The sequence below is a fragment of the Artibeus jamaicensis genome, unplaced genomic scaffold (genome assembly GCF_021234435.1).
Source record: "Artibeus jamaicensis isolate MK-2021 breed Jamaican fruit bat unplaced genomic scaffold, CSHL_Jam_final contig_332, whole genome shotgun sequence".
NCBI classification, from domain to species: domain Eukaryota; kingdom Metazoa; phylum Chordata; class Mammalia; order Chiroptera; family Phyllostomidae; genus Artibeus; species Artibeus jamaicensis.
Genome location: NW_026521788.1, coordinates 35,350,589 through 35,371,327, shown reverse-complemented (window position 1 = coordinate 35,371,327; position 20,739 = coordinate 35,350,589). Strand labels below are relative to the sequence as shown.

Sequence of the window (20,739 nt, the reverse complement as noted above, 5' to 3'; positions counted from 1 at the left end):
GTACAATATATTTGATAAAACTTGTATTAAAAAGTTCATACAAGGAAAAAATAAAAAGTAAAAATACAAAGAGTAATAAAACCATAATGCATATTAGAGTAATATAGAGGAAAATTATTTGGAACACTGATTATATTAATAAGGTCGTATTCTCCTGGGGAAAGAAGGGAAACATGTTTAAGGATCTCCTTATCTCTATAAACTAAAGCCTATAGATTCCAAGTCTTCACAAAAAAACCTCCTTCTGTGAGCTCTAACGGCAAGAGATAAAATAAGGAACTGAGAGCCAAGTCTTTCAGAACACTTGCCACTCTTACCTCAGACCTCAGACAGCTGCTTTCTCATAGGGCAGTGGTGAGAGCAGATGAGAGTTACCACCTGAGGTGAGAGACTGGGGGATTTTTATCTTAGCACTCAACAGATACAGAAAACTCTTCTTGATTCAGGAAAATTAGTTAACACGTCTCTCCCTCTTTTGTGAGAGCTTAGGAAGCCTCCTGGGAGGGCCTCACTTGCTCCCACAAGAAGTCTGCGGCACTTCTGAGTTTTCCCAGTGGACGAGTTCTATTATAAAAGATTTCTGTCCTCCACACACTTTGAATCTAAATTTGTACCTAACTTCTTCTACACTTTTCAAATTCCAATCCTACAAATTCAAACACCTCTACCCTTTGGCCAGAATTTCAAACTGAGATAAAATATATATAAATCCCCCAGATTAAATAAATAAATAAATAAAAATATATACATACATAAATATATATATGGCCCCCCCAAAAACCCTAAATATTATCTTCTCGAAGGCAGACCCCTTGTAGTACAGGCTTCCCCCACAAGGTTCTAGGAACCCATCTCTATCAGTGTACCAACTGGTGGTGTTGTAAAAGGCTGTGTTCGGCTTCAGTAAATTTTTTTCAAGACTCAAGCATTTGCCCATTTCATGATAGGTGATTTAGGAACACATCTGCCCACAGCACACTGAGTGTTCAGCAGTTTTTGACCAAAAAAGGCATGACCCCCATGCCCCACCTTCCCTATTCACCTGCTCTTGCCCCAAGTGACTTTTTTGTTTCCTAGATAAAAAAAGTTCTTAAAGAGAAACATTTTGCTGATGTGAAAGAGGCACAAGAAAAAACAGCAGAAGCACTAAAAAGCACCAAAATCGTAAGTTCAAAAACTGTTTCAATAAGTAAGAAAAAAGTCTCCACATGTGCATTGTATCAAATGAAGAGTACTTTGAAGGTGACTGAAGTTTAAACATAAATATATACACAATTTTCTCAGTTTTGGGGACCCCCTTATTCATAAATATATATATGTGTGTGTGTAAACACATATATGTAAATATTTATGAATGAATATAAATATATATGTAAATATATTTATATTTATGAATGAGGGAGGACCTATATATATATGTATATATTCAGTAGTTTCCCTCCCTAATAAAATCCTTTCTCTAGGTTTTCCTATTTTTTATGGCTGCCATGCCATCTTCCCAGTCATCCAGGCTTCCAATCTTCACATCCAATCTTATATCATGACAACAGATTCTGTCTCAGTGAACTTCCCTCCGTCTCAATGAGAGATCAGTAAGCAGAGGTCAGTCATCTTCTCTTGCCTGGGCTATTGTAATACCTTTCCTACCTTCATTCTGTGCTCACTAGGATTAATTCATTCCTGCTAAATCCCTGTGTTAAGCACTGGCAGAGAAATGAGACAAAGTTCTTGCCTCAAGATACAGTTTCTCCCCTCATATTTTTCTTGTAGCAAACCATGGTTAAGCCTGTTCCCTGATAGAACCTTCTGGCTACAGAATTAAGTGGAAAGTTCTCAGTATAATATCTAAGTCTCTACAATGTGATCCAAGTGTTAACTCTCCAAATTTCTCTTTTCTCTCACAATATTCTCATGTAATCATTACTTTTATCATCACCAATAAGTATACTAACACATGACAACACAAAGTATGTACATGACTAACACGAAGTATGTACATGTACATGCTTTGTACATGTACATGTACATTGTACTTTGTACATGACAAAATATAGTAAGTAATTTTAAAATATAGAGAGGTAGCAACCCAAGTATTACAGAGTTTTAACAGTACAAGAAATTTCATCTGGTTGGTAGAATTTTATTTAATCCATGCAAGGTATATTCCCTCTGAGAAAGATAACAAGCAGTCCTTCGTGTCCAGGACTGATCTCATAAATGATCTCACAGAATACCAAAGTTACTCTGAGACCATGATAACATAAAACGAAATAAGACCACTTCATAGCTTTGTGTAAGTATAGAATAAAAACAAGGTTACTGTACCATTTACAAAATACCCCAAACTTTTCTTCTTTCTGACAGTATCTAGTCTCAGTAAAACCCTGCCTCCAGTCCCCTAGGAAAAGCTCAAATCCTACAAAAGTTTCTTTGTGACACACTGTATGGAGATGGTTCCTCATACTGTGTTCTCCCTGGCCACAAATAATCCTCCCAACTTGTTTCAGAGGTAGGCTTTGCTGAAGGTCATTGATACTTCACTGCTCTGAATGATCTGGATGGCTATAATTGTTTGGAAATTTTAGAATTGGGTAAGAGAAAGAGTATTATATTCTGCTATATCAGGAATATTAATGTAACCTTTTGGCAGTTTCAGAGCATACTACTAAAGAGACATGCTCTAGGGGAACAAAAAATTTAGTTATATTTGATATTTAAAATATAGTCGTTTTCTAAAACATCTGTAGAAATGTTTTTGAAAATAGCAAAGAAAAAGAAAAGTAGGAATGTTCCAGCAAATAAAGGCATAATAAAATTATCACTCAGCTAGCACAGACTAAAAAAAGGGGAGCAAGTTTTGTTATTTCTTTTATTACCTTTTAGGAAAGCTCACTGATTTCATTAGAATGCTGCTTGGAAAGCTAAGAGGGTGAGCCATGTCTCACTGACTGCTGTCTAAAAATAAATCCTGAAAGTAAAATCTCTGTGTCCTGTCTGCATTCTAATGTACAAGCCAGTAAATTAAAATGTACCTTACATTACACAAACAAAAGGGATCCTAGCAGTAGAAAACTTTGGGGCTATCCTTTGTTTTCTAACTGTACTGCAGACTAACTTTGCTTCTTTGGGTGATTTCAAAAATGCCTCTCAATTATTCTTATATTTGGTAATGAAGGGCACAGATTTAGATACCCTGAAATTTATGACAAGGTAAATCAATTGCTATAATAGCCATATTTAATTTTTCCTAGCCTTGAAAAACAATTCTATTTCTCAGTTATTGGTTTCAAATCCAGCCATAAAAGTCACAGTACTATTGTTTATAAAATCAATGTAAAAGACACACAATGGAATGGAATGTCTCAGCAACATAGATGGTACCTGTCAGCATTGAGCTCATTGAAACACAGGCCACATTCAATGGTCAACATCTATTATCCACTAAACATTAAACAATTTAAAAATAATTGCATGACCACATTATAAACCTCACTTGTTAAATACAAAAGTATATGTATATTTCATTTAAAATACTTTTAGTGGCATATTTTAAATATAACTAACAGTGACTACAATAAAGGACCTTGACAAAGACATAAACTCCTTAATTCCCTTTGGAAATATATATGAATAGTACTGTGACATCTCTCTAATCGGGAGAAAATGGCACAGGTAATTAAAATCAGGACATTAATCTCACATAAAAGTTAATCGATAATGCTGCCCACTTCCAAAATCAGGAAGGCACATGATATAAAAGAAAAAGGACTCAGGAGAGAATGCTCTTAAGACCAATCTTTGAGTTACATTGTTTCTTGCATTTAACATTTCATTTTATCTCCCAATATGAAATTTTAAATACTACAAACATGTTATATGGATAATTACAGTGGACTGCTAAAATCTCTACCACATAGCATAAACCTGAGCAGCCATTTGTCTCTCATCAGGGAATGAATCATACGTTTTTCACATGTAGGAAGGAGTGAGATTAATACCATTTTAGGTACATTTGAGGTTTCTGTAAGCATCCTACATGCTGGGACCGTATGTACCGTTTTCATGTTTGCACTCAAAGATTAGGAGAGTGCCCAGAATACAGCAGGCGCACGAATATCTGTGGATGAGTGAGTGAGTATCTGCTTTTCCTTCTTTCCCCTGATCTGCCTTATTTCATCCTCTGGTGTATTTCCTGTTGGTTCTCTACTTTGACAAATTTATTTGCAGCAATTAGGTAATACCAAACTTTTTTTGAAAACATTTATAAAAATGTATGTTGGGCTCAACACATTCAAATTTAATTGCTCTACTGCTATTGGTGGTCTACCATTCTCCTTCTTCTGACAGATTCTGACTGAGATGTGTATTGTTCTTTATTTCCATATCCTAAATAGTTGCTAACAAGTATTATAGGCAGTAACTCTCTCTCTTCTACTATCCTTCTCTGCCTTTCATTACAGCCAGGTTTCTTTCTCCTATTCCAAGAAATGTTCACAGGAAATGCTTACGTATGCCTCACAAATCTCTGAGATAGACTCTATCATCCTCAATTAAGGAAGAATCTCAAGAAAGGAATTTAAATGTTCCAACATATTACAGGAAATAGCGAAAAACAAGTAAGTACTCAGATTACTACTTTCAGTCTTCCCTAAGAGTTAGCCAGATAAAAAAAAATTTACTTATAATAAACTTGGGAGATTTAAAAAAATATAACATGTTTTAATTCCCCAAATCACCACCTAACAAACTAGATGCTGCCAAAGATGAGTCCCACTGTGTCTCCTCATCCCCATCATCAACATCTTGTTTAAGTATGTTATGTTCTTGTTAAAAAAGAACATGCAGAATAAGGTGTAACTTTTTAAAAGAAAAAAGTAAAACCTTTGTTATTATAATATATGGTTTCCAAAGTAATTTATTTTAAATGAAGCCAACAAAGTCTAAAGAATATAAAATCATAGAAAATAAAAATTTAAGATTAACATTTAATAATTAGCATTTAATCAAAAAATGTATGTAACTCTTTCTTTAAATAAATACTACTATTTTCCCACTAATTCCTGGATAAAAATTTAAATTCTACCTTCAAATGAACTTTAACACTAACTTCAACTATTTCTCTAAACGTACATCTATGTTCCTGCCAAAATCCTATCACCCAACTGTACCTTCCCACCTCTTTGTCTTTACTTGCATTGTTCCTTTTGCCAAGAATATACCTCCCATTTCAATCTGCGAAACTTCTTTCCATCCTTCAAGGCTCTTCAGTGTGCTTTTGGGGAAAGAAACCTGGACTAAAAACCAGCAGTCTGAAGTTAACAGTACTAATTCAGCCACTGGTTCATTACAGAAACTTTAATATGCCATTTAATCGGCCTGGCTTTTATTGCCTTACCTATAAAACAAAGGTATTCAACCAGGTGATTCCTACGGAAATAAATAATAAGGAATCCTAAAGTCTGAGTTTGTTACATGTGCTAGGCTGAAAATTTGACCTTCATTCACCCAAGGTCAGAGTAAAGCTAACTCAAGAGTATATTAAGGGAATGTCTTGATGTGTTCCGCACCACTTATTTTTGTCTAGTGAGCAGACTTATAAATAATAGCCAGTTTCCAGAACAGTGAAGTTGAGGGAGCCAGAGATGTTACAGACTGTCGTAAGGATGGCAAAATAGAACTACTTACACTTAATGAAACCACCAATTTACTTAGTAACAATGTCAGAAGACTCAAACATCCCTATGAAGATACTTGGAGGAAGCTGGAAAGCCCAAGCTCAATGTAGAAACAAGAGGCATGGTCTTTCATTGTGCAATTGTTTCCAAACAGGTAAGTTTCCACATCCTCTGACTCTGGTGTACAGGAGGATGATCCAACCAACTAAGCCACATGGCCAGGGCTTCTCCACATCCTTTGACTTTAAAGAAAAATCACTTCTGTCTACTGGCATCATTTGCTTTCTATGATTCAACCACGCTTCACCTTCTTCACCGTGTTCCTTGATTCTTCCAACTAGACTTTCCCAATCTTTTGAACCTTATAGATCTTACTACACTTTATATCATATCACCAGTTCCTTTATTAAATTGCTTAATGGAGGAATCTCCTTATTTTCCTGTGTATTTCCTTCCAAAAATCCCCATTTCTACTTTAGAAGCCTAACTAGATGGGAGAGGCTCACCAAACTTTTGCTGAATAAATGAACTATCAGCATCATACTTATACAGAGCACACAAAAGTTACTAATTAGATGAGAAGAAATAAGTAGTTTATAAACTTTAAAGGCCTACACCTGCTTTTAAAAAATGGATTGTTGATTATATTAACCATTATAGGTCATTTTTCATCTGTGTTACTAGGATTCCACTGACAAAATAAGGCAAAAGAAGAGTCAAGGCCAGCTTATTAGGCATTCTCTGAAAAAGGACTATGGACTGCTTAGCACTGCACAATAGGATAATGATAACTGATGGTCATATGATGATTCTCTGGCTCAGACACAACCTGAGCTAAGTTTAGAAAAACTCAGATTAAATTATTGTCAGTATATCTTAGCACTAAATATGTTCTGAGATGTATCATTTTTGAAAAACAACAAAGAAGGGCAGACTATATGGTTATTTTCTGTTTAGAACAAACCATTCCCTAACTATGTCTAAAAACATACCCTTTACTGTGTATATCCTAATGCATTTATACTTCCTAACGGCCTCAACATTTGAGAAATATGAGTAATCATGGTAATAAAATATATTTTAAAATTTCAACAAAAAAAAAGAATGTATGGCATCATATATTTCCAAAGAGTCATATGCTACCAAAGAGGGAAGACTGCATTTTGGACTTCTGTTTCTTTAAGAGTATGGAGAAATAATACTCTCACAAATATAGGCAGTGAGAGGAGACTAGACACTCAAATAAAATGGATTACAATATGCAGAACAGAAAAGCTATTAAATGCACATTCACTTATGTAAGACACAAGAAAAGCTTTAGAAAGCACATAAACGCCTAAGAGACAAGGAAAAAACAACTTACTAAAAGAAATGAACAGCCACTGCAGATTCAAAATTTTTAAAGGCTAGAGTAAAAACAAGGTGGAACAAAATATCAAAATAGTAAATGACAAGAGAAGGGGTTAGGGGTATATGCTACTTACAGGAATTCTTCTCCAGGGTGTCTGGGTATATTTATCGACATATGTGCATTTTTCCTCTTTAGATTTTTGGTGACAGTTACATCGAGTTGCCTGAACAAAAATACAAATTTTTATACTGATGTAATATTTCAAACACACCTACATATACAAAAAAATTAGGGTCTCTTTTAGAGGGTTAACAAAAGAAGAGCAAACATCAAGATTTATTAGGTCATCTTCCATCTTATTCAGAGATTGGGTTTGAGAGTCAGCCAGAAGGTTACAATTTTGAAGAGTCAAAATTACCTTTTGCAATCTCTTATATTATCCATAAAATGCACTACCTATAATTTTATGCATTTAAATATATACAGTACTTATGTATATAAGTGGAAAAAATATATAAGAATATACAGTACATAAAGAATACAATTGCAAGAATTGAAGTATTTCCCTAAACTATTATGATTACAACAATAACTGCAGCACAATTTCTTAAATTCATTTTTAACTGGTTTCTACCAGATTTTAAATACTAACATTCTGCAAGTAAGACTGTCTTTTCACATGTCTAGAACTTTTAAGCTCCTTTAATGAATGATGTGCCAACTTCACTGGACTGTAATACTTTGAAGGATCTCTGCCCTTTGACAAGATCTATCTTAGCATCTCAATTCACAAATGAATTCTCTAACCATGATTCCACTCAAAGCATACTCATTTAGTTATTTATACTACACAAAGTAATGTATCTATTATGTAAACTTTGGTCTTTCAAATAAATACCAAATTTTTGAAGAAAAGACTGCCTTGGCTGGTGTGGTTCAGTGGATTGAGCAGCAAATTGAAAGGTCACCAGTTTGATTCCCAATCAGGGCACATGCCTGGGTTGCAGGCCAGGTCCCAGGGTAAGGGTGTGTAAGAAGCAACCAATCAATGTTTCTTCCCCTCACATCCCTTCTCTTTCAAAATAGTCTTTTTTAAAAAATGAAAGGATTGAGAATGAGAACTTCTCCTTAGTGTGAAGTTGGAATATAACCATATTATGAAAAAGGAACCAAATCCTCCCACCCCTGGAATTTATTTATAAAAAATCATGTATTTATTCTTACATGTTTAAACTTCAGTCACCTTCAAAGTACTCTCCTTTTTATGTAATACTATACTGATGTTTTTTCCACTGCTCAAAACAATTTTTGAACTCATCAATTTTGATGCCTTTTAGTGCTTCTTCCATTTTTTGTCTCACCTCTTCTACAATGGCAATATGTTTCCTTTTGAGGACTTTTTTCATCCAGGGAAACAAAGTAGCTCAGGGCGAGACTGGGTGAACAGGAAGGTAGGGCATGAGCGTCATTTCCTTTTTGATCAAAAACTGCTTGAACACTTAGTGTGATGTGGGCATGTGCGCTCATAAATCAAACAAAGGCAGACTCTTCAAAAAAATTCCCTGAAGCCAAATGCAGCCTCTCACAACAATGCCAGCTGTTACACTGATAAGACAGGTTCCCAGAACACTCACCTAGCAGAAGCCTGTACTAGGGCCCACCCTTCCAGAAGGTAATTCCAGTTTTGGGGGGTACCCCATTGTACTTGTTAAATAATTCCAATGGAGGAAAATATACTTTCTTGTAGAAAAATCTGTACAACAAATTATTCATTACTGCATCAAGTTAAAATTTTAAGTTTCTACTTTAAAAATAATTACCAATATTCAAAAATTATCTAAATTGAAACTAGATCATTTCAATTTCCACATACAAAATAAAATCTAATTAAAACAAAAAAATCTCTGTAGTACTGACATATTTTTCATTTCTTGTAATACAGACATATTTCTCATTCCTAAGAAATGAGATAGTCATTGAAACAAAATTCAATATATTCAACTCTTGAACGATAAGAGGTTGAGGTGTGCCAAGTCTCTGCAATATACATTTACAATACTATGTATGTTTATTGCAAAAAAAAAACCCCAACAAACAAACAAACTGCAAATAAGTGGACCCACACAGTTCAATTCTGAGTTGTTCAATTCAAGAGTCAAGTCAGGGTCTGCTGGTGTTCACTCTACTGGGACTTAGCTTTCAACGTATATGGGATGTGTGCAAAGAAGATAAAAGTAATATAAAGTGCTTATCTTAATGCAAGCACATTACTTATTCTATCTTGACTAGTGCAATTCTGGAAATAATTTCCTTTTGTTGTGTCTATGTACTGTCATATGAAGAGTAAGATTTGGCAAATATCCGTGTTTTCCATAATTAAGAAAACCTACTTTTTAGTAATATGCTTTTGACATCCAACAAAGATTTTTCTTGGCCTATTGGTATTTTTATGCCATTACATTCTTCTTATTCTACTCTTTTATATTACTACCAACTAAACTCTGTCTAACTTCAAGACAGTGTACATGTTATTTTCACATGGCCCTGCATTTGAAACTGTGACCACTATAAAATTATGAAGATTCTATCCACCACTGTCCATGGAGAAGGAACATTTCGTCTAACAGAGTTGTACAGGTACCTCAGTCAGATAGCCAATTTCATTCTGCTACCAGAGAGAAAAATGCCCCGTTTTCGACTCAGCAGTACTCAGTTCTTTAAAAACACACGAGGAAAAGACATTTACCCTTTAGCAATAAAAAGACTTATTGTAAATTGGTGAATTTCAAAACCCCAAAACATATGCCACTGAAAATGAATGGACAAAGATTTTCTTTTCACCTTGACTATTTACAATTTATAAGTTAAACCACATACTTTTAGAGGGCATATAACCTAAAAATAATGTGATAATGCAACTGTGAAAGCCAAAACCAAAGTCAAACTTTGATTCTGGCTATGGTTTTATAAAAAATACATATTGCTGAGTTTTACAAAGTCTTCTCTATACACTATACTACTTACAAGCTGATGTTCTAATAGTTGGATCTTTTCATCTTTTTTCTTTATTTCCTCTTTAAGTTGTTTTATTTCATTTAATAAGTCTTCACTCTGAAACATTAAAAAATTTAACATAAAGTATTTAACTGCATTTAAAATACCCCAATGAGAAACATTAAATCAATAATGAAGAATGAGCAGATTTGTTCATTCAAGAGAAAAAAATTCTTACTAAATAGACCAGCTATTAAACTAAAAAAAAAACAAACCCAAAACACATTTTAATAGTCTATGAATTCATTGTCTTATGGAGTTAGACACGTAAACAATGAACAATAATAACAGCTAATATTCACTGAATATTTAACAAGGTGCCAAGAACTAAGTTCTGTCAGTTGTCAAAGCACTTGATCCTGACCACATCCCCATGGTAGGTACTATTATCCCCATTTTACATATAAGGAAACCGGGACACAGGCCATCTAGTAGAACAAACGAGATACAAAACAGTAACTCCAGCTAAATTTCAAGGGATGTATAAGAGGGGCCTGTCACTGGAGGAGGGCACAACAAGCAAAGGGAACAGTGTCATTAAAGTAACAGTTATTTCACGGCTGGTTCAGAATTCAGCAGAAAGATAAACGTGCCTCAAAAGTAACCAGGAGATAATTTGCCAGGAGCAACTTTTCTGAGAATTACCTGAATTGAAGGGAAAATACCCTGTCCATTTAATCTATAAGAAATTCCTAATATTATTAAATGGAAATCTATCGTCAAGTTAAGCAGGAATCCAGCTATATTCCCAAGTATATTACCCTACAGTTACATATATTGAGAAATATATACTGAGGAAGTAGTGGAAACAAAGAAATTAGAATAAACATAAATTATATTATCATCTTTCCAAGCAGAAAAATACATAAGCAAATAATTACAATGCGTTGTTACTGAGCAAAGTAAGCCATGTCCCTCAGATACGCTGGAAACAAAAAACATTGCAATCTCTTTAACAACAGATCAGAAATACACATTTTGCAAAGGTTTTAACATAGCAAATAAACAAAGGGGGAGAAAAGATTTCTTAATTATGCTATGTGTACTGCAATTGGAAAAGACTACTTATAATATGTATATAAAAAATATTTCCAGTTAAAATTAAAGAACTTAAAAAATTTTTAAATTCATATACCAAGACTGAAAAGAGACGAATTGCAGATCATGAAGGATATAATTTTAAGCTATGTGGCAAACGAAACTAGTAAAAATGATAAATATATTTAATTACATAATATTTAAAGCATCTATACACTTAACATCAAAATTAAAAGCTGGTGAAAACCTAAAGAAACATGACAAAGGGTTTATATCTCAACTATGTAAGAGCCTGTTCAACACATAACATCATTCTTTAGGCTGCAGAGACAAACAGCCAGTTCTCACAAACACACGATATAACTGGCAAAATGTGCTGTTTAATTTGTTGAAGAAATATGAAATATTTTATGGGTATTAAATTTGGGAAAGAAATGCTCAATGTGATTAATACCACAACTAACCTTTCTGAAAAAAGTATGGTCATATACAGGAATTACAAAAATACTTTCAGTCTTCAACTTGGTTGGCCCAATCCTAGAAATCTATGCCAAACAAATGATGCTAAATAGGAGAAAACTTACAACAAGGTGTTAATCTGAAGGTTTATAGATTAACACTTGTTCTGTAAGGGAACAACTGAAATACATTACAGCAACTTGATGGAATATTATATAGCTATCACTCAGTCACTGCTAGGTTCTGCCACTGATGGAGTGAAGGACCCAAAAATGAAAACAAACTACAATGTAGTAAAGTAATAACACTAATAAGCAGCATTTACTTTATGACAGGCACTACTTTAAGGGATTTACACATAAAGGAGAATACAAGAGGGTTAGCTCCAGGGGAGTCTTAAAGGATGAGTAAAAAGTTCTGAAGGTACAGAAGTGTGGCAGGCTTTGGATTTTAGGGTAAGAGACTTTAAGTATTGTATGAAAATACAGAGATGAGGACAAGCACAGCACAAGCACAGCACAATCTGGAGACCTAAACAGCGGTGTAGTCACACAAAGGTTGTGCTGAGTGATGGGGAGCAATGTGGCTGATAACTAGGCAATGGTTAGATCATAAAGGACCACGAGCATGAAGTATGGCTCACACCAGGAAACATAGATGATTCTGCATTCGAGATGTCTTTGATAGATGTTTGGAAGCCATATTTGACAACAACAACAAAAAGAGGCTAGGGAACTTCTTATCAAGATATAACACTCCAGCCCTGGCTGGTGTAGCTCAGTGGATTGAGCACAGGCCTGTGAGGCAAAGAATTGTCGGTTTGATTCCCAGTCAGGGCATGTGCTTGGGTTGCGGGCCAAGTCCCCGGTGAAGGACACATGTGAGGCAACCACATATTGACGTTTCTCTCCCACTCTTTCTCCTTCCCTTCCCCTCTCTCTAGAAATAAGTAAATAAAATATTTAAAAAAAAAGATATAACACTCCAGGTAAGTAGGAGCCAGACTAATGACAATGATAATAAGGGAAAGAAGGCAGAGGAGAAGACTCAAAATTGAAAGTTTTTGGTGATTCACTGCATGTAAGAGAACAGAACAGAAGAGCAGTAAAGAGTAACACCTGTTTTTCTACCTGGGGTAATACAGTGAATGACTGTGCAACTAAAAGCACTGGAGAATAAAGGAGGAGGAATATATATGTCCAAAAATAAATATTTGTGAGTCTTTAATATATTATTAAAAGTAGTGGATGGGACATACAGTGGAAATGTCCAATGGGCAACTAGATTACCAATTATTATTAAAGAAAGACTTTACATCATGTCAAGTATTTCATATGTGAAATCATGACTGAAAAAGGTTCCAAGAAACTGGGCTGAAGACATAAATCTACATTCTAAAGAAGAGAAGAAACCTACAAATAAAATGGGAGAAAAAAGGTGTGAGGGATTTCAGAAAGAAGTGAAACAAAAACCAAGGGCTAAAAGCTTTTAATACAAAAGCCACACCAAATGTCTACATTAAAATCAGTAGCTATTTTCATTTTTCAATGTTTGCACATGTACTAGAAGGGGTCTTAAGGGGAGTCAAGGGAAACTTTATTTTTTATTTACTGAATTTAAGACAGAAAATAAATACAAATTTAGAAACTGAGGATGAAGAGGGAGTAGATAAAGCGGCAGAAAAGAGTCAAGAACACAAGAAGAATGGGTGATCTTGCACAGCATTGTGGCCACTTTTCCCCTGTAGCTGGAACAAAGTGAATGAGAATGGCAATAGCTACAGATAAGTTGGAAGGCAGAAAGGAAAGCAGCAGATCTTGCTAAATAAACACAAGGCTACCTGGAGAACTTCAAGAGAGTGGCCAAGGAAGGGGCCTGAACACAGTTTGTCTGGAATAGTTCATAAGGGGAATGGCAGAGGGAGTTGTCCTGAGATAAAAAGACATGGCAGGTCCAGTGGAGATTTTAAACCTTAAATTTGTAATGATGCAGAACTGTTAAACCATTTGGGATGACATGGACACAGAGCAGGGAATCTGATGATGAAAGGGAGTCTAGTGTACTAGAGAGAGAGACACTATCGGTTATTGCCTTTCATTAAAAAAGAAGAAAGACTAGTAATGGTCCTACCTAGAAGGTGTAAGAAATACTGTGTAATAATATGTCTTTTATGTAATATTAAACATTTCGATAAAAACTAAAAAAATGAAAATACTGATATAAAAAGTAGGAATTTTAAAAATATATTTTATTGATTGTGCTATTACAGTTGTCCCATTTCCCCCCTTCATTCCCCTCCACACTGCACACTCCCTCCCCCACCATTTCCCCCTTTAGTTCATGTCCATGTGTCACAAGTTCTTTAGCTTCTACATTTCCCACACTACTCTCGCCCTCCCCCTTTTTTCTACCTACTTTCTATGCTACTTATTCTCTATACCTTTCCCCCGTTCTCCTCCTCCCATTCCCCTGTTTCTACTCCTCCATGTGATCTCCATTTCTATGGTTCTGTTCCTATTCTAGCTGTCTGCTTAGTTTGCTTTTGTTTTAGGTGTGGTTGTTAATAACTGTGAGTTTGCTGTCCTTTCACTGTTTATATTTTTTATTTTCTTTTTCTTAGATAAGTCCCTTTAACATTTCGTATAATAAGGGCCTGGTGATGATGAACTCCTTGAACTTCACCTTATCTGGGAAACACTTTATCTGCCTTTGCATTCTAAATGACAGCTTTGCTGGATAGAGCAATCTTGGATGTAGGTCTTTGGATTTCATGACTTGGAATACTTCTTTCCAGTCCCTTCTTGCCTGTAAGGTCTCTTTTGAGAAATCAGCTGACAGTCTGATGGGAACTCCTTTGTAGGTGACTGTCCCCTTATCTCTTGCTGCTTCTAGAATTCTCTCCTTCATTTTAATCTTGGCTAATGTAATGATGATGTGCCTTGGTATGTTCCTCCTTGGATCCAACTTCTTTGGGACTCTCTGAGCTTCCTGGAAGTCTATTTCCTTTGCCAGATTGGGGAAGTTCTCCTTTATTATTTGTTCAAATAAGTTTTCTACTTGTTACTCTTCCACTTCCCCTTCTGGTACCCCTATAATTCGGATGTTGGAAAGTTTAAAAATGTCTGGGAGGTTCCTTAAGCCTCTCCTCATTTTTTGTTTCTTGTTTCTTCCTTCTTTTCTATTTGGTTGTTTCTTTCTTCCTTCTGGTTCACTCCATTGATTTGAGTTCCAGTTTCCTTTCCATTGCTGTTGGTTTCTTGTGCATTTTGCTTCATTTCACTTAGTGTAGCCTTCAGTTTTTCATATAATTTGCAACCAAAATCAACCAATTCTGTGAGCATTCTGATCACCAGTGTTTTAAACTGTGCATCTGATAGGTTGGCTATCTCTTGGTGGCTTAGAATTATTGGCTCTGGGGCTTTGATCTGTTCTTCTGTTTGAGCCATTTTTTTGGGGGGGAGGTCTGGTTGTGCCTGTTACATAGTGAGGGGAAGAGCCTTAGGTGTTTCACCAATCACCCCTGCCCGTCGCTGGGTTGTGACACTGTATGTGGAGGTGGGGTCAGAGGTAACAATGGCACTTGCTTTGCTGTCTTTTGGATTCCAGTCCCTTTTGCCCTTTCCCACAGCAAATTGGGCCCTTCTGGTGCTGGTTCCTGGGTAGGTGGCCTTCTGTACGTTCTAGGATCCTGTGGGTTTCTCCAAAGAACTCCTGTGATGCTGGGAGTCTCTCCAGCCACTTCAACCCCCACAAGTATTTTCAATCAGTGCTTTTAGGCTTTATTTCCCATTGCTGGTGCCCTGGGTTGTGCAGTCTGTCTTGCTGCCCATTTTTGCCTGGTTTATCTGCGCACAAATGTGTGACTGCGGTCAGTCAGTTGCCTTGTGTGCCTCACTGGGTCTGCCTGTTGCCACCCCACGCCCAGGGTCTACGGCCACTACCTGCGCACATGCACAGGGTCTGCTAGCTGCCACCTGCATGCCTGGGTCGCCAGCTACTGGTTTTTCCTGCTGCAACACCTTTCCAACAACTGCCGACGCCACCCGTCTTACAAGTCTTGATGAATGGTTGTTGGACTTCTGTACAGTTCAATTTCCTGTCAGTTCTGGTTTTTTTGTTTCTAGATTTTTACTGTCCTTAATTATGGTTGTGCGAGGAGGCACAGTGTGTCTACCTACACCTTCATCTTGGCCGGAAGCTAATTTTTTTCTTTAAGAAGACTTTATGTGTAAAAAACTTTTCACAAAAAAAGAATGCAGAAAAAAGTCACCTTTGCAAGATAATCAGCGGTGTTAAACAGATGTACACTTAAAAGTCTTTTTAAAAAGGATGTTCTGTAGACTCTCTGATTTAGATTATTATATGCACAAATGATGAAAGTGTAGAGATGGGAAGAAATTTGTGCAATGGCAGGTAGGTCCAATGTTGAAAAGCCATGATTAGATAACCAGATGTGTCTACTCTCCTAGATTTGTTAGGTTTTGATTGTTTCATATACAATCCTGTTCCCAGTAAGTCACTCCATACCTGGTGAGAAAATTATGCTTCTCTGATCACTAATAGCAGGCTTCATCACTTGGTTTGTTGTGGAAGTAACACATGCTACATTCGAGCAGAATCAAATGTTATTCTGGCACTGTTCTTCTCCCTCAATACAAAAACACTATGTTCCAGGATAAGTAGGGGCTGATTCTCTAGCTCCAATTTCAGAGTGAAAAAAAACCCCCATGAAACTGAGTTCTAGTTGATCTACAGCCAGTATGTAAGATATTAAAAATTAATAACTGAGAAATGAACTTTTCTTCTAAGGTGCCAATATTTTGAGGTTGTCAATGCAGATGACTAGCAAACACTGACTGGCATACCCTAAAAATAAAATGTAAGAGGAAAGCATTTTATAAATCAAGATTTAAATAAATAAAGAATAAATCAGGACTTAAATAAATTAGAAGTACTTGTGTGTACCTAAGAAATAATATATGCTTCAAAAGTAGTTGCAAAAGAGCCCTGGCCAATGTGGCTCACCTTGGATGTCACCTTGGATGTCACCTTGCAAACCAAAAGACCAGGTGTTTGATTCCTGGACAGGGCATATGTCTAGGATGAGGGTTCAGTCCCTGTAAGGGGCATGCGTTACAAAATCCAACCAACTTATATCTCTTTTTTTCTTCCTCCCTCCCCTTTTCTCTAAAATCAATGAGCATGTCCTCAGGTAAGGACAGAAAAAGAAACTTGCAAAAGAAAAATGTTTGGGAGTTCCAGCCAAGATGGAGGCCTGGGTAGAAACTCTTTGCTTCCTTGCACAACCAAAAGAAGGATAGCAACCAATCTAAAATCAATAAACAACAAGAAGTGCCAGAAAATCAAACTGCATAGAACTCCGACAATGAAGGAATTAAAGAAAAAATTAACCAGAACAACCAGACTGGTAAGGTGGCAGACCTTGCGGGACAGGGCAGCTCAGAAAAACTGAGGCAAGGTGGTGGACAGGGCAAGTGGAGCTGGCTGAAGGCAAAACTGAGACTCAGAGTTGACTGTGGACTCCCAGTCTCACATGAGAGTCTGTTGGAAAGTACACTAGAGATGAGCAGGAGAGCTGCATTTTTCCCTCTTTGGACCTGCCCCCATAGCAGCACTGCAGCAGCAAAAAAGGGTGCCTTGCCCCATTGAATACCTAGAGCCCCACCCCCTTACGACTTATCAGGTACACCAAGACAAAGAAATATAGCCCAAATGAAAGGACAGAGCAAAACTTCAGAAAGAGAACTAAGTGATGAGGAGATAGACAACCTATCTGATGGAGAATTTAAAGCCCTGGTATCAAAATGCTCACAGAACTGAATGAGCTGGGTCAAAACTGAAAAAACAAATGAAAGATATCCAAAAATTAAATAAAGGAAAATATTCAGGGAGCCGACAGTGACAAGAAGGAAACCACAACTCAAAGCAAAAATTTGAAACAAAAGGAAAAAATAAACATCCAACCAGAACAGAATGAAGAAACAAGTATTCAAAAAATGAGGAGAGACTTACAAACCTCTGGAAAAACCTGAAATATTCCAATATCCAAATTATAGAGGTACCAGAAGGAAAACAACAATAGCAAGAAATTGAAAACTTATTTGAACAAATAATGAAGGAAAACTTCCCCAATCTGGTAAAGGAAATAGAGTTCCAGGAAGTCCAGGAAGCTCAGAGAGTCCCAAATAAATTGGATGCAGAGGAACACAGCAAAGCATATCATCATTAAGTTACCCAAGATTAAAGATAAAGAGAAAATTCTAAAAACAGCAAAAGCAAAGGAGACCGTTACCTACAAAGGAGTTCCCACAAGGCTGTCAGCTGATTTCTCAAAAGAAATCCTGCAGGAAAGAAGTATTTGAAGTCATGAAAAGCAAGGACCTACATCCAAGATTGCTCTATCCGGCAAAGCTTTCATTTAGAATGGGAGGGCAGATAAAGTGCTTCCCAGATAAGATCAAGTTAAAGGAGTTCATCATCACCAAGCCCTTATTATATGGAATGTTAAAGGGGTTTATTAAGAAAAAGAACATCACTAAGAAAAAAGGTAAAAAACATGTACAGTAAAATGAGAGCAAACTCGCAATTACTAACAACCACACCTAAAACAAAAGCAAACTAAGCAAACAACTAGAAGAGGAAGAGAACCACAGAAAAGGATATCACTTGGAGGGTTAGCAACAGGGGAGTGGGAGGAGCAGAGAGGGGGAAAAGGTATAGAGAATAAGCAGCATAGATGGTAGGTAGAAAATAGACAGGGGGAGGGCAAGAATAGGATGGGAAATGTAGAAGCTAAAGAACTTAAGACACATGGTCATGAACTAAAGTGGGGGAATATGGGTGGGAGAGGGTGTGCAGGGTGGAGGGAAATGAAGGGGGGAAATGGGACAACTGTAATAGCACAATCCATAAAATATACTTAAAAAATTAAAAAAGAATAAAACCTTATTTGACAAAAAAAAAGAAAAAGATAAAAAATATGAACAATAGGACTTCCACCAAGATGGAGGTATAGGTGGATGTGCTGTGCCTTCTCACACAACCAAGTTTAGGGAAAACTAAATATAAGCAATAGAAATCACAGCCAGAACACGGAAAATTGAACTTTTTGGAAGTCCGTTAACAACAAATTCTTCAGCCTGACCGGTAAGGGGCGAAACCAGTGGCTGCTGGAGCGGGATTGCACCGGAGGACTCGGTCAGACGGGCTCAGGCGCGGAATCCAGACGCGGAATCCAGGCGCAGGGTTGGACCTAGTGAGCCAGCGAGTGACCAGGCGAGCGACCGCGGAGGAGACAGCGGGGAAGCGGTGCTGTGTGCTGACTGGTCGCCTATCTGTGCGCCAGCGGACAGGCGAGGGAGTGGGCGGTTGGACCAGGGGCCGGCATCCCGCGGCAAGCGGCAGTAGAGGGCGCCGCCATTTCCCCGCTCTGACCACGCCCCCACATACAGCGTCATAACCCAGCGACCTGGGAGTCCAAGGCGCCGCTTCTCACACTTAAAGGGCACGAACAGACCAAAAATGTCGCAAATTCTCACAGTCCCTGAGCTCATAGACCTAAGCGATGAACAAATAGCAAAACTCTCAGACGCACAGTTTAAAACACTGGTCATCAGGATCCTCATAGAACTGGTTGATTATAGCCACAAATTAGAGAAACATATGAAGGCGAAACTAATTGAAATGAATGGAATGGCACAGGAAACCAATAGCGATGAAAAGGAAACTGGGACTCAAATCAATGGAGTGGACCAGAAGAAAGCAAATAATGGCCAAACAGAAAAGAGTCAGGAAGCAAGAATTCAAAGAAATGAGGAGAGTCTTAGGAACCTCCAGGACATCTTTAAACGCTCCAATATCCGAATTATAAGGATACCAGAAAGGGGAAAGGCACAGCCACCAGTGGAAAACTTATTTGAACAAATAATAAAGGAAAATTTCCCCAATCTAGCAAAGGAAATAGACATCCAGGAAATCCAGGAAGCTCAGAGAGTCCCAAAGAAGTTGGACCCAAGAAGAAACACACCAAGGCACATCATCATTACATTAGCCAAAATTAAAATGAAGGAGAGAATCCTACAAGCAGCAAGAGCTAAGGGGACAGTCACCTACAAAGGAGTCCCCATCAGACTGTCAGCAGATTTCTCAAAAGAGACCTTACAGGCAAGAAGGGGCTGGAAAGAGGTATTCCAAGTCATGAAATCCAAAGACCTACAACCAAGATTGCTCTATCCAGCAAAACTTTCATTTAGAATGGAAGGACAGATAATGTGCTTCTCAGATAAGATCAAATTCAAGAAGTTCATCATCACCAAGCCCTTATTATATGAAATGTTAAAGGGACATATCTAAGAAAAAGAAGTTAAAGAAACATGAACAGTGAAAGGACAACAAACTCACAGTTATTAACAACCACACCTAAAACGAAAGCAAACTAAAAGGACAGCTAGATCAGGAGTGGAAACATAGAAATGAAGATCTCAAGGAGGGTTAGCAACAGGGGAGTGGGAGGAGGAGATGGGGGGAGAAGGTACAGAAAATAAGTAGCATAGACAGTAGATAGAAAATAGATGGGGGGGCAAGAATAGCATGGGAAATATAGAATCTAAAGGACTTGAGACACATGGTCATAAACTAAAGGGGGGTAATGGTGGGGATGGGGGGTAGGGTGGAGGGGAATGAAGGGGGGAATAGAACAACTGTAACAGCATAATCAATTAAAAAAATTAAAAAAAGAAAAAAAAGAAAAAAAATATGAACGATAAAATGACAACAAACTCACAACTATTAACAAATAAACATAAAAGAACAGAAAAACAATGAAAACAAAAACTAAGCAAACAACCAGAACAGGAACAGAATCAGAGAAATAGACATCACACAGAGGGAGTTCAGTGGGGAAGGGAAGGGAGGAGGAATAAGGGGAAAAGTACAGGGAAGAAGAAGCCTAATGAGTAGGCATAAAATAGACAGGGAGAGACAAAAAATGGTGTAGGAAACAGATAACTCAAAGAACTTGTTTGTACAACCCATGGACATGAACTAAGGGGGGATGCTGGAAGGTTCGGAGGTCAGGGCGGAATGGGGATAAAAGGGGAGAAATTGAGGAAACTGTAATATGATCAGTAAAAAATACTTAAA

At 37.1% G+C, this 20,739-nt stretch overlaps 1 protein-coding gene across 5 annotated transcripts in view; it reads right to left on the bottom strand.

Moving 5' to 3' along the window:
* CCSER2 (coiled-coil serine rich protein 2) overlaps positions 1-20,739 on the bottom strand; it is a 201,959-nt gene that overhangs the window by 33,052 nt on the left and 148,168 nt on the right. For all 5 annotated transcript variants that reach the window (XM_053663911.1, XM_053663912.1, XM_053663913.1 and 2 more), the window contains 2 exons: positions 10,051-10,137; positions 7,160-7,249 (listed from right to left, as the gene is read on the bottom strand). In XM_053663911.1, the coding sequence (XP_053519886.1) occupies positions 7,160-7,249; positions 10,051-10,137 (177 nt within the window). The remainder of the gene's footprint in view (positions 1-7,159; positions 7,250-10,050; positions 10,138-20,739) is intronic.